Source organism: Nomia melanderi, chromosome 2 (genome assembly GCF_051020985.1).
Source record: "Nomia melanderi isolate GNS246 chromosome 2, iyNomMela1, whole genome shotgun sequence".
In the NCBI taxonomy this organism is placed as follows: domain Eukaryota; kingdom Metazoa; phylum Arthropoda; class Insecta; order Hymenoptera; family Halictidae; genus Nomia; species Nomia melanderi.
In genome coordinates, this window is record NC_135000.1 from 28,980,173 (window position 1) to 29,006,558 (window position 26,386).

At 45.3% G+C, this 26,386-nt stretch overlaps 2 protein-coding genes across 3 annotated transcripts in view; one reads left to right on the top strand and one right to left on the bottom strand.

Moving 5' to 3' along the window:
• The first annotated feature begins 682 nt into the window (after positions 1 to 682).
• On the top strand, positions 683 to 3,151 carry DMAP1 (DNA methyltransferase 1 associated protein 1). Of its 2 annotated transcripts, XM_031988833.2 has the most exons (5): positions 689 to 1,508; positions 1,585 to 1,915; positions 1,988 to 2,129; positions 2,411 to 2,565; positions 2,643 to 3,151. In XM_031988833.2, exons 1-5 carry the CDS (start codon positions 952 to 954, stop codon positions 2,745 to 2,747), a joined length of 1,290 nt encoding a protein of 429 aa, XP_031844693.1. In that variant the 5' UTR covers positions 689 to 951; the 3' UTR covers positions 2,748 to 3,151. The 2 variants fall into 2 exon arrangements, with proteins under 2 accessions (XP_031844692.1, XP_031844693.1); XM_031988832.2 differs by having other exon boundaries at positions 683 to 1,508; positions 1,585 to 2,129.
• Positions 3,152 to 10,762: 7,611 nt separating this feature from the next.
• Nckx30C (solute carrier family 24 member Nckx30C) overlaps positions 10,763 to 26,386 on the bottom strand; it is a 163,196-nt gene continuing 147,572 nt past the window's right edge. Inside the window, exon 7 of the mRNA XM_076365145.1 lies at positions 10,763 to 22,367. Coding sequence (XP_076221260.1) covers positions 22,127 to 22,367 — 241 coding nt within the window. The 3' untranslated portion in view covers positions 10,763 to 22,126. The remainder of the gene's footprint in view (positions 22,368 to 26,386) is intronic.

The window sequence follows — 26,386 nt, forward strand, 5'->3', positions numbered from 1 at the left end:
CTGAAAGATATAGATATCGAGAAATATTATATAAAACAACAGAATAACAAAGTCCGGATGTATCGTTTTACGTGTCAATCAATTTTTTGCGCCTACTCATTATTGATCATCAGATTTAAGATATGTACAAGCATTGCTTGTAACTTTAAAATTTCGTTAAAAAACTTGGAGAAAACGTACACTCGACATTCTAATTTTGAAAACACGAACAGGTGTTAATTAATATACTAAGTAACATAGGATATTTTTAGCATGTCGGTATTTCAGAATTGAATACAAAAAATCATCATAGTGGTTCAGTCGTTTCCTCATATGTGGCGCCACATGTTTATTTGGTCACCTATATTTCGCAAGTTAAATATTAATTAATATTGTCGGAGCTAATTGTTATTAATACACAAGATTGGCTAGAAGTTATTCGATAATTAATTTAATTCCAATTTGAGTGATGTCTTGTACTTTCTGTTACATGTAGAATATATGAGATTATATCCAGTGTCTAATGTAATAACAACTACGATATGGTGTAGGGAGGTTTTAATTTTTAATAATGTGTACACAAAGATGCAGTAGATTTTTGAGTGACAGAGTTTTCTGTATTTCATTGTAAACATTTAGGTCAGGGGTGTCTAAATCGGTGCCTGCCGGCACTCTAGTGACACTCCTCTCATGAAAAGCTACCCTTTCCATACCTACTTTTACCTGTTGTGTTGAACATTGCATAGAACTGGTCACACACACAACCTCAGGCGGTTCTTCGAGTAGAAATAGTGGGGAACGCTGTTACCGAGTTACTAGCGTGAGGGGAGTAAGTTAGACACATCTGATTTAGGTGTTCTGTCTGATGGATTGGAAATAACAATGTATTTACTCAGTATTCTGTATTGCACATAACCTCAAAATTATTCTGAACGTATCGGGAACGTCTAAAGTTTATCAAAACTGGATAGAATGGCAGATGTGCGTGATATATTGGACATTGAGGTGCCCACGACCAGTGAGCTCACAAAGGAATCGATTATAGGAGGTGAGAAGAAAAATCGGAAGAAATATGAATACAAAGTACCTAAGCGACCGGAGGGTATGCACCGTGAGGTTTTTGCACTGTTGTGCAAAGACAACAACGACGTACCACCGTTGTTTCCAACGGATACAGCGAAAGGATACAAACAGGTCAGAGCTAAGCTTGGTATGAAAAAGGTTAGACCATGGAAATGGACACCTTTCACTAATCCTGCAAGAACAGACGGTGCAGTTTTCCATCATTGGAGACGAGTGGCAGATGCAGGGAAAGAATATCCTTTTGCCAAATTCAATAAAAAGGTTCCTATTCCAACATACACTAACGCAGAATATGTGCAACATTTAGTTACAAATGGATGGACCAGAGCAGAAACTGACCATCTATTCGATTTGTGTAGAAGATTCGATTTAAGGTTTATAATAATCAAGGACAGATGGGATCGTACCAAGTTTCCTGCAAGATCTGTGGAGGATTTGAAAGAGAGGCAAATATACATTCTACATGTTCACACACCTATGTTTCTTATTACCTGTTTACACATATTTATCATTAATGTTTAGGTATTATCAAGTGTGCGCTGCTCTAACGAAAGCAAAGTCTCATACTGATAAGGTGTATATATTTGATGCAGAACATGAGAAGCGCAGGAAAGAGCAGTTAAAAAAATTGTTCGAAAGAACACCGGAACAAGTTGAAGAGGAGCAAATGTTACTGGCTGAGTTAAGAAAGATTGAACAAAGAAAGAAAGAAAGGGACAGAAAAACGCAGGATTTACAGAAATTAATAACAGCAGCTGATCATCAAGCTGACCCAAGAAAGAATGAAAGAAAACCTACGAAGAAGAGCGCAGCTTCCTCCAGAAACAGACCAAATAAGACTGATACATCTCACGTAAATCATTTCCCTGTTGTCTTTGCGAACGAAAACTCGAGACATACGCTCAACGTGTCTTCTCACTTTCAGACTGTCGAGTCGGCTGGTATCAAGTTCCCAGACTTCAAAAATAGCGGCGTGTCGCTTCGCTCCCAAAGAATAAAGTTGCCAAGTAGCTTAGGTCAGAAAAAGATGAAGGGTATCGAACAAATGCTCAATGAACTGAGATTAGGTATTCACAATTGCTCTACCCTAACACGTTTGCTACCAGCGTCACACATTTGTGACGACCGTAATCCTGTATTTTACATAATGAAAATGAAATTAATCCTATAGATATTGTCATTATAAATTATAAACTATGACATTATATTCAGGAACTCGACTAGTTTCAATTTCATTTTTCTAACATTGTGTTCAGAAGATTTATTGGATTGGAATAAGCGCTCATAGCGAATGTGTTAATTCATCTTAATCACATTAAACCAGATTCTAATGTCTTCATCTTTCTAGAATTGAATCCACCGCCCACCGAGCAGATATGCCAACAATTCAACGAGTTGAGAAGTGATATCGTCCTGCATTACGAGCTGCGAAGCGCGTTGTCGACGTGCGACTACGAGTTGCAATCATTGAGGCATCAATACGAAGCTCTAGCTCCCGGGAAGGTAACGGTCTAACTATCCAACAGCCAGTTTCATCGTTTACAAACAAAAGAACGCTACTCTAACGTTCGTTTTTTCAGACGTTAACGATACCTCCAGCGTTACTACCGAAAACCGAGCCAGAAGTGAAAGCAGACATAATAGACGTGGTTGGTTCGCCGAGCATGCCATCGATTACTCACTGATCTCCGGAATAAATGAATGTCATCCTAGCTGTACATAATTAGTGTCTAAGCGTCGATTCGCGGTACCCGATACACCTGGTAAATTTGTTCAACGTGTTACGCTTAACTGTATCGGTCTTTTATATTCTGTCGGACTACGAATTAAAAGTGATTTCAACGAACGTCGAAGAAGCTCTCGTTCTCATTAGCCGCCCCGGATAGAAACGTTCCAGTCCGGTAACGAGGGATAGGTGAATTCAAAGAATGACACACGTTACTTATATATCTGTGTATTTTATATTGTCGACAAAAAGTAACAATGTACGGTCAAACCGTATAATTTATCTACAACAATCTACAATAGATTACAGTATGTTGTCTTGTTTCTTGTTGAGGGTTAGAGGGAGGCAGGAATATTAGAATAACGGGGGGAAAAATTGGGATTCTCGGAGGGAACGGGGGATCGGGTTAAAAGTGTGGAGGAAACATGGTCGATGCAGGCCTTTCTTCGTTCGTGCTCCGTTAATCGCGATACAGTTGACTGTTTTATAATTCTATATTAAATTACTCGGTAGCCTCTAGCCGTACTTGGTACGGAATAATGCATATATATGTATCTTCTGCTCCTTAATGATCGATAACCCACCGCCCGACTTTTCCCATCTACGCCGTGCCGTGAGGACTCTCCCGGTCGAAGTATAACTTCTAAGGAAACAAAACGCAACGGAGAACCGACAAAATTAGAAGGAAAACAGGCCGCAACGCTGCAACATCGTTGACCCGTATATCCGACGCATTGTTGCAAGATCGCGCATCCCCTCGTCTCCACCCTTCTTCCACCCTTCTGTCTTCCTTTCTCTATTTTTTCAGGGCACACGCTGCACGCTTCGATCGCGCTCATCCAGTTTCGTGTTCATCAGGTACTCGACCTCGAGGAACACCTGCCGGAGACTGGCCGATCCGTTAAACGCCACTCGACGATTTAATTAATTCCCGAATGAACCGGGGAATAATTGGTTCGCCGATAAGATACTTCGAAAGCCATCGAAAGGACCGCTCCGAATATAAACGGGTCCCTCGAGTGCCGATCGATCGAGGGACGAACGGCGCGGCACCGCGTCGGAATTCAGAGTGACCATTCTTTCCTCTTTATCCCGGGAACGTGACCCGATCAGTCGGAAAAAATTCCTCGCGAATTCGACGCTCGAATCTAATTCCTTGGAACCGAGCGCCGTCCCCGCGTAGGACTAGTCGTTCGAACTCGGAACGTAATGAAACAGGATCAACCCTTTGCCGACGAGGATTTTTGAAACTGGAAACGCTTTCCATGGGAAACTGAATTGCGCGTTGAAGTCCTCGATCGTGAAAAACGAAAGCGCGTATCGATTACTTCGGTAATTAAATTACTCGAAATTTCGAAGCTTGAAGTCGCTATCGAGACATTCGATCGCAAAGGGTTAATTAATAGAATCGAAAGTTCTTACGTGTGTTTAACCGTTTAACTGCGATCGACGAACGTACGCTCCAATTAAAAACCAGAAATACGCTAATTCTTTCGAATGAAATCAATTCTTTCTCGTTTTAATCCCTTGCTTTAATGTATGTTAAATATATTTGTCCTGCGTTCGGCGCGTATGCTCGTCATTGGTTGATTCTATTAAGCGTCGCAGCATTGAAACGAAATTCCGCAGTTAACCGGTTAAACGGTACCGGCGAATAATATCGAAACTGGGGGACGGATCGACGATCCCCGAACAGCTCGCAGCACTTCAGATCAGCGACAGGGGGATGATGAACGATCGAGAGCGCGACAGCGCGACCCGGCGACCCGCCCGGCCGAATATCCATCGCGTTTTTCGGGGACGATCGTTTTTCTTTCGACGAGGGGAGGTTTGATCGGTGACACTGGCACAGCAAACGGGTGGCGGGCTGAAACCAGAGAAAAAGAAAATCGAGCCACGAATAAAGGAACGCCGCCGCTGCCAAACCATACGTGTCTATATGTACATACATACATACATACATACAACTGCTATACATGTATACATGTACACACATACCGGTAGCAATAATAGTAACAATAATCATAACGCTAGTTAGCCATAATAACGATCAGTGGGCCGCGAGCGTCTTTACAACTCGAATGGAACCGTCGGAATCCGAACGAACACCTCGTTAACCCCCGTCGACCCTAGAAAGACCGAGCAACTCATTTGTGTTCCGGAATAGCAAATTATACGAGAATCCTGAATATTAACCGCTCGAGTCCCGCGCTGTTCGAATCTCGTATCAACGGTTGAATTTCAAAGACTCGGAAGTTTCCCTAGGAAACTCGTAGAGTTCGTCTATCGAGGTTTCTATTAATTTACAATTCAATTTGATTGTTGGTGGACCAATTTGTTTGGTGATTCCTCAGAGAATCGTGTTGTTTATTTTATAATAATAAAAAAAAGAGATCAGGAATCAGGGTCAGCTTGACTTTGTAGTTCTAGTGTTCAGAGATTCGATTGTTTCTGATAGCTGATACTTGAATTCTACCGAATTCTCTTCCTAATTGTCATTACTCTCGATCATTTCTATTAAATTAAAAACCACTGTCGTACTTAGCATCCCTTGAACCCCTATCAGTGCTTAAGTCTTTCCGATGTTTCCCAAAAACAGGACTCGATCGGTTAATCTCGAAGAACAGATGATCTCTGAAATATCTTACACAGAAGTAACAGTTCAAATATTGTACAACTAGGACTAAGAATCATCAGCCTTTCCAGGGTTCAGACCTCCGGTGCAACACTAAAACCATCACGGTGATTTCTCCCAAATTTCTCCCAAAAAAGTGTGTCGAGCTTTGAAGCTGCTTTCATCGTTCCATCCGCGAATCGACTGAACTTTATAATTTCAACAACCGTACAGACGTTCAGGAGTAACTTGATCGTGGATTCGTTCGGACAGCGACGAACGCAGGAACGCTCGCGGCCCAGCGACAAGTCAACACGAACAATTTGTAATTGTACAGAGCGTATAGTCGATGGAAGAAATAGGATGGGAAAGCGTCGGAGTCCCCGAACACACTACCGGAACTATGAACACGAGAATGGACCGCCAACGCGGGAAAACCGAGAACTTCCGTTCCCGTTCGTCTCGCCGCCATTTTCTCCCGCCCCTGCAACCCCTTGTGTATCGCTCTCTATCTACCGTGTGTGTCTCTTCTTGTTCATCCCAATATTCTTTATCGTTTGGCCTGTGTTCAACAAACTCTTCCACCGACGATACGCGTTCGTTTAACAGAACCTCGTTTTCTCCCCCCTCTTCGCGTCTCCGGCTGCCATCTTGTCGCACTCCGGCTGTCATCGAATCGGCGCGTTCGCGGTGAAATTGTCTTTTGATCGATCCCGACGACTTTCGAGCGATCCTGCAACTGACCGGAGAAGAGAGACTCGTCTCGTTCCTTTCGTCTTCCGTTTCTCGTTTCGTTCCTCCGTCTGGCTTCCGGTTTCGCCCCCCTTTTCGTCGCGTAACATCGGTTCCCTTTTCCCCGTCTTCTTCCGTCCGTTTCGTCTTCTTCTTCTTCTTCCCGTCTTTTTTTTTCGTTTTTTCTTGCGTATGCTTTTTTTTGTGTTCGTACTCGAGTTATTTTGTGTATTTTTTTTTTGCTGCAAGGTTTTTTTTTTCTTCGTATAACATGTAACATGAGAAATCGTTTATCTTATTCGTTAAAGACATTCCCTACACAACACGGCTACGGTAATGCGTCATGGATATGTGCGCAAGTGCGTGTGAAGAATGTAGGGGGAGAGAGAGTCGGACAGAATTTTAGAGAGATAGATGCAGAGAGAAAAATGCAGAGAGAGAGAGAGAGAGAGAGAGAGAGAGAGAGAGGGAAATTTAACCCTTCCGCTCTAGCATATGCTCGTAACAAAACGTAATCTCTGTGAACTTCGCCCGCGAATCGATACGAACCGCGCGGAGGCGCGTCGTTGACGGATGCCGCCGAATACATAAAATAAAACACGCAGAATCATCGCGTCCGATATTACCAGATACGCAACGCTGTAACTGAGCCGCTCATCAATCGAATCGGTTAATTCTCCATAAAATACAGGGAAGCCGACGTTATGTGTACATTCATTTCGGAAACGTCCCATTCGAACGGAGAATCAAACATAAACGCTACAAAACGTATCATTGCGATACACGAAATAACGTATCTCCGAAATAAAACCGTTTTTTATCATTGCAATCCCCGCATCGAAGGAAGTTTCCAATTCCACGGAAATTTATTCTTCGATAACCATTAAACCTCTCCAACGATAAAATTCCAAAGATTTCGGAAGTTCACCAGCATCACCGATGAGCGTCTCAATTAGTGTATCCTCCCAATTGCAACCAGTTGTCTCATCACCTGTATACTCGTTCTTTGGAGCGAAAGGGTTAAAGAGAAAAATGCAGAGAGAGAGAGAGAGGGAAAGTGAGAGAGAGTGTGAGAGAGAGAGAGAGAGAATGAGAGACGAGGTGGCTCATCGTCAGAGAAACACGCGGAGAAAGATCGGTTAGTAGAGAAAGGGTTTCAACGGCTAGAAGAAAGGAACAACGGGGGTTGCGAGGGGGCGGGGTCGTTCTAGGACTAGGATCGGGGTCGAATTTTTTTCCTCGGGGCTCGTCGAAGTGTGTCCGCACGTACGCGCGCGTACGCACGTGCGCACATAGGCACACACGTTTCATTATAAGTTTATATGTATAGACTCGTCTGTTTTTCCTGTTGTATAATTGTTAATCCATTGATTTCCTTCCGGTTTTCTCGGTTGTTTTCGCTGAACTGCCGCTGCTGATGCTGATGCTGATGCTGCTGGGTTTTGCTTGCAAGTTGAATTAGCTTCCTCGAAGTATTTATATATATACACATAGGTATATGTACAGTACATATATATGTGAATATATATATATTCGCTATATCGTGTTTAATAGTAACATATACGCTCGACGATTTCGCTTATTTTATTCCCTCTCTCACTCTCTCTCTCTCTCTCTTTCATTCTTTCATTGTTCCTCAACCTTCGTCTGTCTCTTAACATTCACACGCTCACACTCACACTGTGTCTCTCTCGTACCGTCTCTCTCCCCTTCGTTTCTCTTTGTTTATACTTTTCCTTTTGTCTCTCTATTTTTCTCTCTATTATCTCTCTCTCTCTCTCTCTCTCTCTCTCTCTCGTTCTCTCTGTCTCGCACACGCGTCAGCTTCTGCCTATAATTAATCGTCTATCTTCGTAATTTGTATATAACTACAACGCTATGGTAGACAACAACAAGTAATGTTACCCTAAAACTTGTCTCACCTGCTTTCTCTACAATCGTATTCGTATATGTCGTAAAAATGTTGTATATAATGATATTAATATATTGTTTATATATATATATATATTTATATATATTTATATTTATATTTATATTCTGTATTATTGCACGCGGAACGCGGGACCGCGACGGTCTCGATGGACAAACACGTCGAGCGAGCACGCGCGTCGCGTCGTCGTCGTCGACGATTTCGATCGAAGTCCGACGAAAATTGTATGAAAATTCGATCGTCCCGCGAAATCTTCCGTTTCGTCCGAACGGAGAAAAACAGAACATCTTCGACAGCACGTCGCTCGCTCGACACCGATCCCGACGCGGTCGCGCGTCCTTCTTCTTTAAACGTCAGCCTGTTACTTTATTTTCATTTTTCCCGTTTTTTTTTCTTTTTTTCTTCTCCTCCCTCGCTTCGCGTGTGTTCTCCTTTTGCGAGACTCCTCTTCGATTCCCCCCGCGCGCGTTCTCCTCTCTCGTCCCCGCGATTTCCGCCCCTTCGCGGCGCTCCTCGATCTCGCCCGCGGTTCGAAATATTTTTAAGCCCGAAATATTCGTCTTTCCCCGTTCGCGTGAGGTGCGAATAACACGTGGTCGTTGGTGCAGCGGTTTTTTTTATTTTATTTTATTTTACGTCGCCCGTGTATATATGTGTGTGTGTGTGTATGTGTATGTTCACCTATCTCTCTCTCTTTTCGTGTCGGTGTCGTCGTGTGTTTGTTCGTTCCACGCCTCGAATGATCTCGCGCGGGTGTGCCGATTGATCGGCAACCGCGCGCCGTACGAAAATTGTTCTCCCCGTTTGCTAAATCGTGATAATCCTCCTACGTTTCATGTATAATCGAGACAAACGAAAAAGCGTGGTCGGTCGTCCATCGAGAAGATCGATTTGCCGTTTTACATATTTCGACGAACGGTTATATCACAAAAAATCGCCAAATCGAACGCTTGTCGAGACCTCTCGTTGTTTCCCGAGCAAATTGCACGTACACGCTGCAATCCGTAGTAGTAAAATTCATTTAATATTTTATCGTTTACGTGTGTATATGTATGTATATATATAACATATATGTATAACCTGTATATATACATATATATATTTATATATGCATATACATATATATGTATACATTTATACATACCTATAATATATATATATATGTACGGTAATGTACGTGCTACGCGGGTTTTCTTCATCTCTTCACTAATCGCATGTACCCTAAATGTCCGCGAGAAACAGAATCGGTCCTTGTACGTTCGGGTTTAACCCCTTCGTTGCTGACGTTCCCCAGTCTCAGGCTCGTTTTCGTAGATCAAAGGTTAACCAGCCGATCTCTTCGAGCCGACACGAAATTGTGCACTGTATTTACAATGAAACTAATAATTAAAGGTACATCATTGGATTGTGGAAGGTACTCGGCCGAACATTCCCAACGAGATTACAAACATTCAAATATTAAGCAATAAACGTCTATGAACAAGAAACGAAACGTAATTGTATCGACCCTCTGCGCTCGTAACGGAAATTACGAGAAGTTTAGTTCATTATAACGTAATAGATTGAAGCTATATATATAACTGTTTCCAACGGTACAGATACCGTTCCAATCGAACCGAAACGCGACTCGTTTCGCGAACAAACGCTTTTACTGTTTAAAAAAACCTCCGATCACGGTAGGTGAAATTCCAATTATATATTTAACAAGCCTTCAAAGGTCTTTAAATACTGCGAGCGCACTCACGATACACCCTTTATTGATCCTCCCTTCGCAGTCCCGCCGGATCCTCCATTTTGTCGGGTTTCGACCGCGCGTTTTTCACGCGCGCGCGATAACTTTCTCCAATTAACGATAAATTACGATTCGACCCTTACTCCTTTGACATCGTGTCGGACTGGCGATGCAAATTTTCAACCGAGCTCAACAAATCTGAATGTTATTACTCTCGATATAAATGAAATATCACTTTTCTATCATCGATCTTTAACCTTCAAAGTAAACGTAGAGAGTATGAAATTATGTTGCGACTGAGTTGTTAACGATAAAGTGGCTCTATCTACAATTCTGAAAGAAATACGAGAAGGGGTTAACAGTATCAAACACACGAATTCAATCGAAATCTTTCGTAAAAACGTCGTAATTTAGATACTAGACAAAGAATGGTCGTTGAAGAAATCAAAAATCGAACGCGTTGCCAAGTGAAACTTCGAACGGAATTTAAGAAACCCGACTGTTATTCTTTAAACATAAATTAAACATTACTGCTCTACTATTAATCATTAACCTTCAAAGTAAACGTAGACATCGGATAAGCATAAAAATCTTCCCTTCCCAACGAATTAAATCGGTAAATTAGTTGCATCGAACACAACTGAGAAATAAATTGCAAGGGGTTAAAACATCGACGAAGCGGCGAACGTCGAACAAACGAGCCGCCGGGGGTTGTCAGAGAAAGGGTTGAAACAGGAACGACGAAGGACACGCGTTTTCGTACGCACGAGCGAAAGAAAGCGTAACCGTAATAAAATCATCCTCGGACTCTCTCTCTCTCTCTCTCACCCCGAACGTATACAACGTTAGAACCTTTACAATATTTATAATGCGCGTTTCCCCTTCGTATTGTATATAAGTATGTATATGTATAATATTTATATATAATAGTTGTATTATTTATAATGCTCGCATATCTCTATCCGCTCTCCTCCGCTCTCGTTACCCCTTTCTCCGTTCCCTTCTCCTCTCTCTCTCTCTCTCCCGTCGCGCCCCGCTCCGCGCGCTAAAGGTGTCCGCGGTAACCTAGGTATAGTAGGTGTCCCAATTTTTGTTTCTTTTTCGTTTTTCGTTTAATCTGGTCTCCGTGTACCTCGTAAAACCTCGACTACGATCGTATCTCCGGTATACGTCTATCTACTGCGGCGATGGACGGGGGTAAAACCCTATGTAATGCGACGAATTCAACAACGACAATCATAAAATATATGTATATATATGTAATACAAGTGTACGTGTCCGTGTGTAAGTGTACGCCTGTGTCCGGCCAATTGTGCACGTGTTGTGTGTTGCTGTGTCTCCTCCTATATCTGGCTGCGTATGATTTGTGTGTAAGTGTGTATGTCTACACGTGTCTACGCGTGATTTACGTGTACGTCTATGTGTGTGTACATGTCTATACGTGTGTCCGTGTGTTCGAGTGTATCCATACGTGTCTATCTGTGCTTAACGCGTCACAACGCGTAAGCATGCGTATACTTACGCGAGGGAAACAATCGTAACAAACGAGTTCGCACGCATATATGCAAATATACATGTCTCACCGTTCGTTGCAGCGAACCTGGCACTCGCGACGTCGTAGGGGCGGAGCCAGTCGCCAGGGAACTCCAATCGCGAGGCCGGAGACATCTCGTCGCGCGAGCGCCTCGGCGAATCAGACGCGAGAACCGAAACTCCGCGTGGGCGGGGCGTGCCCCTTCGAGTCTGACCATTCGGACGAGAGTGCCAGGTTCGGTGCAACGAACTCACTCGCATTCGGCGCGTGTCTCGCGCCTGGCTCCGTGTGTACGTGTGTGTCCGTGTCAGAGCGTGTATGTATGTACACGTGTCGTGTATCACATGTCAACTAATCACAAGAAACAATGGCATACGCCGAAGATCGATAATTGCCCGGGCCAGCATGTAAGTACCTGTATACCTATTCATCTCGTTCGTCTCTTCTCGCGCGTGCAATCATTTCGCGCGCGCGCACACACGTCCTTATAGTAAATAGAAGTGGTGTGTGCGCGTCCAGTGTGTGTGCGCGCGGGCGCGCGCGTGTGTCGTCCAACAAAATGATCTGCACGCGATCGGATCTTCGCTAGACGAATCTTCTCTCGGACAAGATCCGACAACAGTATATATATATTTATTATATATATATATATGTATGTATGTAATAATAATAATAATAATAATAATGATGACAATAATGACAATAATAGTAATAATAATGATAACCGTTAATCATATATATATATATAGAAACTCTGTAACGCGTTTGTATTTTTTCCTTTCTCTCTCTCTCTCTGTTCCACCTAAATATCTTACTAATTAATTACGTAACCGCTAATAATACCGCTAAAGTGATCAGTTTACTTTAACCTCTATAATAGTCAACGTCTCTTTATCTTTGATATGTGCGTTCGCGCCTTCTCGTTTGCCAAGAGAATGTTTTTTATTTTTTTTTTTGTTAAGCCATTAAGCGGAATTTTTCGTTTTCTCTCGTCGAATTCGAACTTTCATCCCTCATGTGTATATATATATATATATATGTATGTAAGTATACCTTTCTCTCTCGCTTTCACGCCGCCACGCACACTCGCGCGCGCGCGCGCGCGCATTCCCGACGATCGTTCGTTCCCTCGGTTTGCGTATTTACTATGCGCGTTCCACCTTTCCCGCTCGGCGTTCGATGAAATCGGTGATCGGCGGACCGCGGATTTCACGTGTTCATCGGAACCTAGCGAAAGGAATCGTTCAATGGGACTTCCATGGTGTTTTCGTTCAAGAATTAAGCTTCTCGAGTTGACTGGACACTTTTATCGACGACCCGAGCTTCGAAATTGCTTGGACACAATTGCAACGAGAGATTTCAAGTCGGATATGAACGTTTAATTACTCGAGAACTGCGATGTGAAATGATTGATAATTAATTCCGACACCGTACGTCCTTGTTATCAAAGAATAATATCATATAAAAGCCTCCAAATTTTCGTGGCAGTCAACGCGCGAGTGATCCACTTTAACAAACAATCTGGAGAAATTGTAAATTATATCGCGGATTGCATGAATTCTATTCACACGGAAACCCGCTGTCCACCGAGCAACCCGACTTCCGGCGAAACGAGACGTCCCCCCGCCAACGGAAAAATGGAAAATCTACCCCGTACCCCTATTTCGAATTCGATGTCCTGAGATTGTCCGTAAGGGAGTGTGCAAACGCCGCGAACCGCGTTCCTCTTGTCGCCCGTTAACCTGTTAACCGGCTGATTCATCTACAAATCCGATTAAATACGATTTCCGACCAGACTGCGGATGTTTATGCGAATATAGGCTCCCGCGTGCCGTTGCACAGAAAAAGTAATCGAGAAGAAGTTCGTCGAACCTCTCTCCTACACCGAGTTTCATCGGGTCGCAGGTGCAACGCTATAAACGCATAAAATCGTTAGTCCAATTGCAACAACCCGAATCGCTTCGCCCTTTTAGTATACAAATCGAACGTTACTCACGTTATCCTAGGTGTTATAATGTCAATACAGTCCCAATCGTCCGACACGCGAACAGGAAAACGAAAGAATTATCACAGGATGCTGTTGAATTACAACCGACGATCTGCGTCCCGATCGGTTAACAGGTCAAGCGTGATCCCGTGACGCGAGTCGTGCGCATTCATTAAAGATCTGCGTTTTAAACCGGAAACAACCAAACCAACGAACGACGCGTGTTAACACGTTGTCTGCCGCGAGAATTTTGAGTGTTACTTATCCTTCTCCAACAAAGACAAACGACATTCGAATGAATGATCGATAATTTATTACAGTTCTCAAGTCACACTACTATCTACATAATTTAGCTTCCTAAACATTCGTATCCGATGTCAGTTTCTCACAGAAATTCCTTCCAAGCGATTTCGAAGCTCCGGTCATCGGTGACCACCGCGGCAGTCAACGTGTTAATCAACTCTCGGTCGCGACGTCCCCGAAAGGAACGCTTCGATCACGCTTCATCCATCTCCAACTGCTCGCACGGTAGAAAACAAGCATGTAACGTCGGTCAATCGACTTATTAATCCACCAACGTCGCGTGTTTGCATTCCGTTCCGCGAGAAACTTCCAGAAACGTTTCCACGTTCGCCGCAACGGTTACGGTCGACGTCGGGCCGCGCGCGTACGAGAAATAAATTCGGTCCCGGGTCAAGATCGCGCGTAGACGTTCCTTAAAGACGATTCGTGAACGGTCGCTCACCTGTATATGTTATAAAAATGATTCCCGGGCCGCTAGTCGCCGTCTACGTTTCGCCTAACGTCGCGAACGGTGATTGCGACTCGCCTCGCAGCCCGCGTTCGCTCCCAACGATGTTTATCCTAGAGTATTATAAAGTAGAAATTGCGAGCGCGATCGCGCCACGAGCACCGAACCATTCTCCCGGCTGACCTCCGCCTTATCACGCGATCCCTCGTCCGCCCGCGCCGCTTATCCCTTGTCCTGTCCAACGAGAACAACGTAACGAAATCTATTGTTGGTCGCTTCGCTCGTATCTCGCCGGGACTTGCACGGTTCTGTTCAACTTTCTCGAGAGCTAAGGCTGCTACACGCCGTGATACGCGTCGCTGACGCTACCGTGGAACCTGACAGGTTGGAATCTGCATCGGTTCACCTCCAACCGTTGCGCCCCATTGCTGGCACTTCGACATCGGGTCTCGTGGAACCTGCGTCGTTTCAGCTTGCCTCGTGTCTTCCCTCCCAATTCCAATGTCAGCGTCGGTAACGGAGTCTGCGGCCATTGCAAAAGTAACAAAATGATAACGGAAAGCCCCGCACTGGGCCCGGAAACATCGAAACATGCGTCCGAAGTCTAGGCGTCGACGTACCAGCAATGCGCGTCGCAACGCGTGGAGGCCTCCAAAGAAGTCCAGCCGAGAGACTCTAATGCTCGATTCAATCTTGTTCTCACCTTTGGTGACTCGGGGTCCATCGGAGCCATCGGCGCTGCTTCGATCGACCGATCCACCGGAACCGATCAGCGACAACACCGATCAACGCTGATTTTGAAAGACGTGCACACCGATTTGTAAAGACCCTCTGACGACGAATGTACGATCACTGAGAGAATATCGTCGCTGGCTCGACGTTGCGCGTGAATTCCCAACGATCGAAACTTACGTCGACGGGACCCGAGTCGAACGTCTACTCGCGTCGCGACTCGTACCGAATTTTCTATGATCTTCGCGCGAACGCTGCTCTTGTCCTCTCCTACGCAGGTGAACCATCTCCGTTTCGCGAATGGAATGTCTGCGCTGCCAATGTACCGGACAGCGGATCTTTATGCAGATTCAAATGTTTTCGAGTGCAACTAGACAACCACCGTGGAAAATGATTATTCTCAACGAACGTTACAGAAAGCACTGCGCTTCAGATATTTTATACGTTCTCTCGTTTCGCATGCATTCCGCGCAATTCCGCGTCCCAGATTCCCCATAAACGCATAAAAATCCGCAGTCCGTACGTCGCAGGGACTGCCATCGAACGGGTCAGCCATTTTGTCGCACGCCGCTGACCGTAAGCTTGGAACCACTCCCCACTCCTCGGCGAAGTCGCGCTCCGTCAGACCCTGGGCTAATAATTGTAGAAACAGCTACTGAAACACTTAGATCTTAATTTCGTTGACTCTCGACGATACTCCTACGTCCATCGATCCCCGAAGTGATTCCAAACTTCCCGAGACTCCGCGCGTTCGTCCGTAAACGGCGGCAAACGAACAATCACCGGTGGAGCGAGTATGATCGAACGTTCACGAATCCACGCGGAATTCGATCGGATCGTTCGATTCGCGGCCTCGCGACACGACGACGAACGTCGCGATCAAACCTACGGAGAACACGGAATCGCCTCGCACACGCGCACACGCGGAATCCCACGCATTCCTCTCTCTCTCGTCGACAGTCGCCCGGCGTGGTACTAAAAAAAACCGTTCAGGGACCGCACGAAACGGCGCCGCTGTATTTGTTCGCCTCCTCTGTCTCTCGTTCCCTCTCATTCTCACGTTTTGTTGATCGATTACCTCGGGAAGATCGTATTGTGCATCTTTCGCTACTTGCTTCGCGGTTTTATCATTTACAAGAAACTAATTAAGAAACGCTACGCCCCCTATTCGGCTACTCGTTAAACGCTCCGCTCCTCGTTCGTCTTCCGTTCGCCGCCGTGTTCTTCGTCGCTCGCCCGTGTCCAGGATCCACGGGATCCCCCCGATCGCTTCCGTTTCCCTCGGAATACTCGGAGAAACTGGAAAACCGGGGCTCGGTGAATTTTCCCGACCCGAAACGATCGAGTCGAGCCACGCCAATGGATCTTTCCTAGCCGAGATTCGCTGAGAGAAGGCTCTCCTCGTGTTCCTTCTCGCTTAGAAATTGTCCGATCTCGTGAAAACTGCTGGCGAATTTGTATTCCGCGGTTGTAGACGCGGGTGAGAGTTCTAGGTACTCCATTAGGCGGTAATCCCGATCGATCATTTATGAAAGGCGTTCGTTGCTGTCAGAATCTCGAAGCAACGGGCGTTCAGACGATCGGCACGAGCGAGCGAACATCGGAATCCTTCCACGAGCGTTTCCTCTCCTCGATTCTCTTCTCGCGGGTGATCTCGACAGTGATCGACGCAGGATACCGGTGGCGGAAGCGTATAATTCCGACGCTGGGAGCGCGTGATCGATGGAATCGACGCGGCGGACTCTTGAAAGCGCGATCGAAAAGTCTCTGTCATTATTCATTCCGCCCGCCGAACGCGATAACAGTTAACGAATATACAAAAAGAAACGAGTCCTCGGCAGTTTCTCTTCGAGTTCCAACTTACGTGTCGCGATTTCCCTGCCAGTTCCTCCTTCGACCCCTGTTTCCATCCCTCTCGGCCGACCGTCACCGCTCGACCTGCTCGCGACGTTAAGGCAGATCCGCCGGAAACTTTCCGAGTCGTCTGTAAAAGAAACGCGACGGCACTCGAACACCCTCGAGACTCCGCCGGTGTCTCTCCCATCGATCGCGCGTCCCCCGCGACGCGTAAAATGCATGAAACGCGAGCCAAGGGGTGAGACTGGCGCCGGCAGGCGCAGCGAAAGGATCAGAGATACGCGTGCAAGCCGATTAACCCTCTGAGAACGAAAGCCGCCGTACCGGCGGCGTCGAGCTTTCGCGTTTCGGATATAAAATTTCAAACGAGTAACTGAATTATTCGAATAACAACAGAGCAGAACACTGTTCTCCTTCCCCTCGAGCGTTTAACAGTTCGATTCAGCTTGTTCCGCTAAAGGCTTTGAACATGTCAAGGAATCTTCCTCGTCCCGTAAAGGGTTAGTAGTAGCTGGATGTTCGTTCGTTGCAAAGGATGTAGAAAAAATGCGTCTCGAATCGAATATCGTTATCGAATCAGGCTCGACCGAGCTCCGTTCCCTTGTTCCTTTGACCCACTTCATCCCCTTCTTTGGACCCTCCTCGCTCCCTCGTTCCGGCTCCTTCATTCGATTTTCCGGCGTCGGTTTCTCCCGCGTTCCCCGTTCCTGCCATCGTTTTTCTTCTCTCTTCTCGTCGACTCCCCTTTTTTTCCTCCTCTTCTTCCTTTTTTTTTGGGTTGATTTTTTGTTTGTTCTTTAAGTAAAAAGCTAGGCCGCTGTTAGGCGTTCAGGCGGTTCCCGATACGTAACGCGTCTCTCCCTGTTCCCCACTCCCTTCCCTTCGCCTCACCCTTGAACGAACCCAGTCGACCTTCCGCGAGCATCCTCGAACCGTGTCGTGTCCTTAAACCTTAATCGATATCACGTTACAGCTATCGTTAAATCTACGCGTTTAAAACGTACTTTGAAACATGTTCATATATTATACAGAATCTGTTCAACGGCTTAATTAAAAATTCTCCGCCCGGCTAATTAAACCCCCTTTCCCCGTCTCGCGCTCGCTCTGTCGCTCGTTCGCTTTCACTCACCGCACTCTCGCACCGATTTCGCCTGTACAACACGTTTACCGTTCTCTCCCGCTCTCCCGTACTCTCTGTTTCTTCTCGCGTGTAGTACATGTAACAACAACGATGACAATGATGATGATGATGATGATGATGATGATGATGATGATGATGATAATGGTGACGTCGGTGATGCTGATGATGATGATGATGACGGTGATGCTGACGATCCTCGTAAACGGTAATAATAATAACGGTAATAATCATAGTCGTAAGAATAATTCAACATCGTCTAAACGGTATCACCAATAGCGTGTCATAGCGTGACATCGAGAACTCGAAAGTATGTTAGCGAAAAAATAGCTCGGTGAGGATCGGCTTCGAGCGGAATCACGGAACCCCTGCTGCGTGCCGTTAAATCGCCTGATAATATCGACACTCGATGCTCTATCTCGTCGGCTCTTTCATTAACACGTTCGCTAGCAGCGTTTGTTTCGGTGACGATCTCTATATTCCATTCGAACCGATAAATCTGAAATATTGAAGGAAATAATACTGAAACGGGTTCTTCGGGGTTTTTAAATATAATGCTCTGTTTTATAGCTTTAAATAATAATATTCGTAGCATTGATTTCATTTTCTCCGTGCAAAGTATATTACGAGCGTGGAAAATACGTGACGCTGATAGTGAACGTGTTGTTAACTTTGTGTTCCGTGATAACCGTCGGTCCATGCTTCGCCGACTCGTAGACACCGATGCTTGATCGTGGCTGATCAGCACGGGCCGGAAACGTTTGAGAACTAACGAGTGCCGAAGGTAAGTTTCAGATTCTCCGAAAGAGGAAGATTGAAAGGTTGATCGAGACCTTGAGAAAACCGACTCCTCGCGAGCCTAAATGCCATTCCCCGAGTCTTGTCCCTTCTTTTCCTCGTTAAACCGTCCGTCGTTCCTTTCCTTTAAGAAAATATCACACCGGTTTCTCTTCGCTCTGGCCATCGAACGCGTCTTGCGAATGGAGCACACGAAAGCGTTCGATCGACGGATTTAAACGCGACGCTTGAACCAGTTCGCTGTTCGAGACGGGATTTCTTAGATCGCCGACTTCGGGAATGAACACGTTGAACGCCGCACGATTTAGTAGCACAAGATACACGAAACGGGGAGAATGTAATATTAAATCATTTGAACGAGTCGAATTATTATTGCGCGTTTATCTAGAATGTCACCGCGTCAGACAGCGTTATTTATAATATAGAGATGTTTTCAAATGATCATCGTTTAATTGAGCGAAAGTATTTCGATTTGGTTGGGCTTATCGGTGACCCTCGTGACGTTCAACGTGTTCATTCAATGAATCCAAGAATCAAATGGAATCTGTGCTTAAAACTATTTCAACGGTACACACGCTAGGTATAAATATATTCTGCAATAATGACACCGTAAACACATTTGATTCTTAACAACGCTTCAGTGGAAATTCTTCACGGTACCTTCGGGGCATGAAGGATTCAAATGTTCACTTCGTTAAATGAAAAAGTTCACAGTTCGATCGGAAGAAATCCCGTTTTCGAACGAGTCGTAGCGTCAGATCAATCCGCGGAGCGACGGTCGCGCGCCGCAGCTCCGACAAAATGGCGGTTGCCGTCAAGTGGTGCAGAGCAAGCGTCGCGGTGCTCGATTCGAATGGCGGCCGAGCTGCTCGCGCGACCATCTTGCCGCGGCTTACGCATTCTCGTTTTCTGACACGCGCCTTAGGAAGGTTCGATCTGTTCGCATGCCACTTAACGTAGACTAAGTTTTGCTGAATAGTTAGAGTTAATCGAGGTTTAAAAACGAGCGCGGGGCCTGGACCGGACGCGTCCGTTCCCAGGAGGACCTGAGATCGTGTCTGTCGATCGGCGGACTCGCTTCTTCGTTTCTCTTTTAATCGTTCGCATTGATACTCGACACGTTGTCGTTCCCGACGATCAATTTTTTCGCGAAATCACGATGTATTTTCAAGGCAAACACGGACTCGTCGGGGATAGATTTGGACAGAACGACAACACGCGAAAATAGGAACGATGATTCCACTCTGGAACAATTTTCCACTGGAATTTCCGTTTCGATCTTAAACAAAATACCAAAACACATAGTTAATGCTTTAAATTGACTCCTTTGACTACGAACGTATCTCTCTAAATTCCTTTGCTTGTATCAATTGAAAGGAGACAAGGAAAATTGAACCGAAGGGAACATTTAACATCGAAATATGATCAATAACAAAGCAACTGTTGCTGGTACTTACGAGATAACTCTCGAATTCAAAGGCAATCGTAAAAACCATTTGCAGGAGTGACCGAAATCGAATCAACCCGCGATTTCCAATGGTTGGTCGCTCAGGAGCGAGCCGCCGAGCGGCGGGACGCGTCCGACGCAGATATCGCGCGCGCGCGCGACACAGTTTAAAGTTAAGTTGGCTAGACTCTACGGATTTACAGGCGAAAAGAGATTGTTTGTTTAGAAGAGAGAAATCCAGCGAGCGGTCGGGCCAGTCTCCATCGTCTAACGAGAGAGAAGAGCGTCTAATTAATCCGTGCCGGTTACGATGGGATCGTGCCGATCGAGACGAAGCGAGAGAACAAGAGAGAGAGAGAGAGAGAGAGAGAGAGAGAGAGAGAGAGAGAGAGAGAGAGAGAGAGAGAGAGAGAGAGAGAGAAAGAGAGAGAAAGAGAAAGATAGAGAGGGAGAGAGAGAAAGAAGGGAGACAGATCGAGGTTCGATCGCGGCCAAACGACGGGATCTGCGCGATCGCGTCGGCTCGCCTAAAGGAACGCGAATCCTCGGGCGAGTCGTGAACATATTTTACACACGGTGTTTCAGCGAGATTCATTGTCTCCGTCGCGAGACAATTTGGCAGTTCGACCTGACGCCGCCTTCGTGTGTCGCGGGATCGAAGCGGGGAACAGATCGTTCGATCGATCCTTCGTTGGACCGTCTCGCGTGAATATCGTCTCGATTAACGATACGCCGACGACACGTTTCACGATGAAAGAATTCTTTCGTCCTAACACGTTCTTCGCCACGATGGTTACCGACAAGTAGAATTTCTCAGTTGTCTGAAAGTAATTAAGAAGATCGATATCGGATCAGATTTTTAGTGAAAGTAAACAGCTAACAGTGTAACCGACACCAAATCATTAGCAACGAGTTTCGATGGTACACGTATTTCGGAAGGATGTCATACAAAACGTGAAAAATCCCAGCGAACGCGTCGATCGTCGTTCGATCGTCGAAGTTAGCCACGCGAGAGGTCCAACGCCACCGTCGATCCGACACGCTAGAACTAGGATAAGATATTCCGTAGAGGTACAACTGGTTCCGAGTAAACTTTAGAAGTAGAGAAACGGTAATAGTAGTAGTAGTAGTAGTAGTAGTAGAAGAAGAGGAAATAGTAGGAATATAACGAGAAGATCGAGAATCGGATATTTAGGAGATAAAAACGATCGGCCGTTCCTAAGGGCGCGCGCCTCCGAAAGGAGGGCGCGGAAACGTTTCCCCTCTCTCCCCCATCTCCCGGCGAACTGAATTCCGGAATCGTGTGCGGCGTCGGCGTTCCGCGGTGCGATCGCCGTGCACGATCGGCCGACACGCTCGCTGCGCGCTAAACGTATAATTCAATTGTATATAAGAGTACCATTATCGTTGGACCGGCCGCCGTTTCGCCCGCCGTTCAACGCCGGCGGGACGGGGGCCGCGCGCGATTTAAACCAGTCCCTTAAACGAGATGAGTATTTTGTTTCAGGTATTTCAAGGTTTATACAATATGTACAGTTCACGGTGGCGATTAATTCAATTAATTAGTCGATCACGCTCCGAGACCTAGAACGGTGGAAACACAAAAGAGAACGAATAGAACACGGCGCGCGAACTTTTCGTCGCGCGGACGCCGACGGTCGACGAGGTGGCGCGATTTCCTCTCGAATTTTTCCTCGGTAATTATCGTCGTCGGTCACCGGCCGGCGTTTCTCCTTCGCCTCCTCGGCTTCTAGTTTACTTTTTTTGCGGGTCGTGGGGGGGGTGGGTGGGTGGTGGTGGCGTGTTGGGCTGCGGGGGTTCAACAGGGGCGAAGGGGGCGAAGGTTGGGGACACGTCGACGGCATCGAGGGAAATTTGGTCCTCGAGATAGGCTGCGTACGTGGCTCCTCCTTCGGCGCCGAGGAAGCTGACGCGCGCGCTGTCCGGTCGCCGATCGCCGATGACAGCAACGACGATGATGATGATGACGAGATGACGAGACCCGTATGTGTGCGTCGACGCGCCGGTCGACCGTACGACGGACACCGGTGTTCCTCCTTCCGGCCCGTTCGAGGGCGTCCCGCTCCTAGACCGGGCAGACCAGCATCTCGTACTCGAACATCAGCGAGACCGCGACGAAGACGAAGTAGAGGAGGAACATGGTGAACCCGAGGCCCTTGTTCATCCGCCACTTGAAGCACGCGATGCTCATTATCACGAACAACAGCATGCAGAACAGGATCGCTATGCTGCACACCATACCCACTGAGTTCACCTCCACCGGTTTACCGTAGATCAGACCGTACAGCAGCCACGGTACCGGAAGCCTGCGGACGGAAATGAGTGTTAGAGAATTTTATAGAGACATGTGGAATATGTGTCGTTCATTCGATCGATCGTTATGGTGTATAGCATGTTTCGATGGATTTTATAGCGACAGCTGGAAAGTCGGGATTTCGAGGCCGCAATTCGATAAATGGTACCGGAAGCCTGCGGATGGAAATAAGTGTTAGAGAATTTTATAGAGACATGTGGAATGTGTGTTGTTAATTTGATCGATCGATCGTTACGGTGTATAACATGTTTCGATGGATTTTATAGCGACAGCTGGAATGTCGGGATTTCGAGTGAAATTCGACTGAAAATAATCTATTGTTACAATTTTTATAGGAATTGCATGTTAATCGTATTAAATGCTCGGGAGTTCTAATGTTAAAGAAACTACCCTGAGATTATTAGATTTTTCACTCATCCAAATTTTGCACTAAGAAGGGAAATAAAGGATCTAAGAAATGTTATAGCATTTCTCATTTTCAGGGATACTATAAAAATTAGTTGCAGTTGCTGATAGATTACAAAACCATCTGGAGTGCTTAATTATGTGCTATTTAAATTTTATTTTATTTTTGTTTATGATTTATTCTGAGGAATACATTCTGTATATTTTATTTTTTCGATCTTGAGTCGCAGTTTGGCTAAGTAGAATGTATAGTCTGGAATTAGTTGTTTGTCTTAGATTTCTTTGATAATTAGGGTCTTAGGTTTTCCTTCTATGGTTCGTATATAAATTATTAATGACGGGAGTTTCTTGTTTTGTTTCTATGTATGCTGTAGGAATAGATTATTGCTGTCATTCCGTTGGATTGTCAATAAACGTTTAACCAAGTCTCGAAGCATCACCGACGATGTGTAGAATGGATCGCGAATGTTTTCCTTGGTTGTACTCACAGGAGAGATATGTCAGAGGCAACCATATTAGAGAAACTTCCAAGGTTGATTATCTTGGAAATAAAGTTTCACGCGGAGAAACTTTATTGTGCAATTTCAAGCTACTTTCCTGGCGAGGGTATTTGTCCAACAGAAAGCCAAGGCGACGTACTATACTCTTCGTTAGGGGTAGTTCTAACAGTCGACTCTACTAAAAGATGAAACTCACTTATCCAACAACTGTAACAACTAATTACTTAACCATCAAATGAAACTCAACTATTATACATCCCCCAATACAGTAGAAGACTCAATGTCCCCAATTCTTCCATACCTTCACTGACACATGGACTCGAAGCATCAAGAACTAGAGCGATCATTGCTAACCAATCATCCTCTAACCTCTTGTACTCGGGAGTTCTCATTTCAAACGGACTAATGAGAAAACGTTTTACTATTTTACACAAACATTTCATATATTGATGCATTCTACGAAACTTAACCCTTTGAACTCTGTAGGCTCCAATATTGCACCAGTTCTAATATTAAATATTTTAATGAATCTTAAAGAAACCATCCTAAAATTATTCGATTTCTCACACATCCAAATTTCGTACTAAAGAAAATAAAAGATCGACGAAATCTTATAGCATTTCTAATTTTCGCTAGGAATACTATAAAAATTAGTTGCAGTTGCTGATAGATTACAAAACAACCTGGAGTGCTAAGAGTTAATATTATATATAACACTTTGCAATCTTATATCGAATCAAACAGTGAATCTCTCAAGTGCAAAGAACTAAATTATCTTCCTTCGCATTAAACCGTTTTTGAAACTGGCTTAGGTCCACTTAGAAAACATTGAAAACCCATTAAAAAATGAAAAGGTTATTCAGAATTGTAAGCATTACATCGATTAACTCGATCTGCTTGAAAAATGGACTTAAGCCACGTGCAAAATAAATATCTGAAACAACGTCGCAACTGAAATCGCGATCGCTAGGTGAAATCTATGTAGGTGCGTCTTGCGCGGTACGTATGCGGTTTTTTCCCGCGACTGGCAGCCGCAGAGCCGCGAGAAGCTATGGGGGCGGAGGCAGACCGTTCCGCCGCTTTTCTTTCCGGGCATGCTGCCAGCTGGCAGCCGGACAACGGATGCGTGGAACCGGATCGATCTCCGATCGAGTCGATTGCCGAACGCAAGGGTGGCTCCCCTGCCGGGAGAAATCGTGCGTGCGCGCGCGGTTCGGCCGGCCGACGCAGCTGGGAACCGGGGCGGAGTCTGCGAAGATTAAAGAAACCGGAGGGGAACGGGGAAACAGGTCGGAGGGAAAAGGAAGAGATATATCGTGTCCATAGTTTTCAAACTCTGGACCGTTGTGTTCTCTGGCACACTGATTGTGGGCAACGTACGTTGGAAAGGGAATATTTGCGGATATTCCTCAGTGAAATGTTTGCTTTCTATTAGGGGATCTTCTTTATATCTTTGTGCTCTTCGTTGGAACGATAGAAACGAAATGTTTTAGTCAACTGTAGCGTGGTGAAATGATGACTGTTTGGAAATCTTGGTTCCTTAACGCCGAATGATGAGTCGAAGAGACTGATGAAGATTTGAGAATCTTAGATCTTTAGTACTGAATACCGAGCATAATAATGATGGATGTTATAAAATAAGCAAGTTACGATAGCACCGAAAATTCTAAACCTGTGGTCGATAGATTCGACGAATAAGGGCGAATATTAGAAATCAGGGAAAGTACGGTCCTAAGAAAGAATCTTACGAAAATCAGGACATCAAACGAAAGATCAAGGAAAAATTGCAAAAAATCAAGGAAACTCTAGCCACCGCGTTCTTCTGCTAAGGCTTTGAACATTTTAAGAATCCTCGTTTCTAAAGCGTTAGCAGTAGCTTAAAACCAAATGAAAAACACTAGATCTGAGCAACAAATAAGAACAAACCACAGAAATCAAGGAAAGTGGTTCCAAACAAGAATCCTTAATCTTATGAACATATCAAGGAAAAATCGCAAAAAATCAAGAAAACTCTGGCCACCCTATATCTGCACGTTCTTCTACTAAGGGCTTTGAAAATTTTAAGAAACCCTCGTTTCTAAAGCGTTAGTAGTAGCTTAAAACCAAATGAAAAACACTAGATCTAAACAACAAATAAGAACAAACCTCAGAAACCAAGGAAAGTGGTCCCAAACAAGAATTATGAATCTTACGAACATATCAAACAAAAATCAGAAAAAATTAAGAAAACTCTGGCCACCCTATATCTGCGCGTTGCATGTTGGATGGCCGCGCTCGAAGGAGATCGGTGGAACCGGGAGCTGATCCGGATTCGGCGAATAAACTGGCGAACCCCGGAACACGCCCGCCTCTGCAAACACGCGGCTAGAGCGAGCGCAGCGGAACGGGGGCGGAAAACCGGGGCCGCGCCGTTTATTTTATTCGCTAAAACTCCGTGAAACTCGGAGCCAGACGGAGATGAAATCCTGCGCGTTTATTGTGGCTCGCGCCGTTGCGCTATCGGGACACGCCGGTTGACCGATGACGGTAAACGACGCTGAAATCGGGACACGCGGCAACGTTTCTCTCCTTCGCGCGCGGGATAAATCGGCCGAGCGGATTTCGCCGGCGGAATAAAGCGATTTAATTGCTCCCGCTTGTTTTGTACGGTGTTCGCTATTCGTTTATACGATCGCGCACTCTTCTCGGTTTCAGCTTCTCCGCTCGCGCGGCGGACGTTCCAGGGAGGAAGATGGAATTAGAGAGTAACCGGGATTGTCCTTGTTTGCTGGACACTTAGAGGATTCGGGCGCTTGCTTGTTTTATCGCGGACAATTCGAGAGGAATGAGTAACCAGAGGGTAAATCGAATTAGCCACCCTCGCAGCCGGGAATTGGGTTCTTTCGGAGGAGTTAACTCGTGGAAAGTGAAGGGTTTCCGGGTAAATTGGCATCAGTGTTTTTGTTATTGACAGTTTCTTCGTGTTGATGGGTGTTTCGTAGGTGTTCGTTGCTATGGGTACTTATTATTATAGGTATTCTTTTTTAGAGACATTTGATACTATAGATAGTCTCATAAATATTCACTTGATATTCTCAGAGATATTTATTTCTATAGATACTTGTTA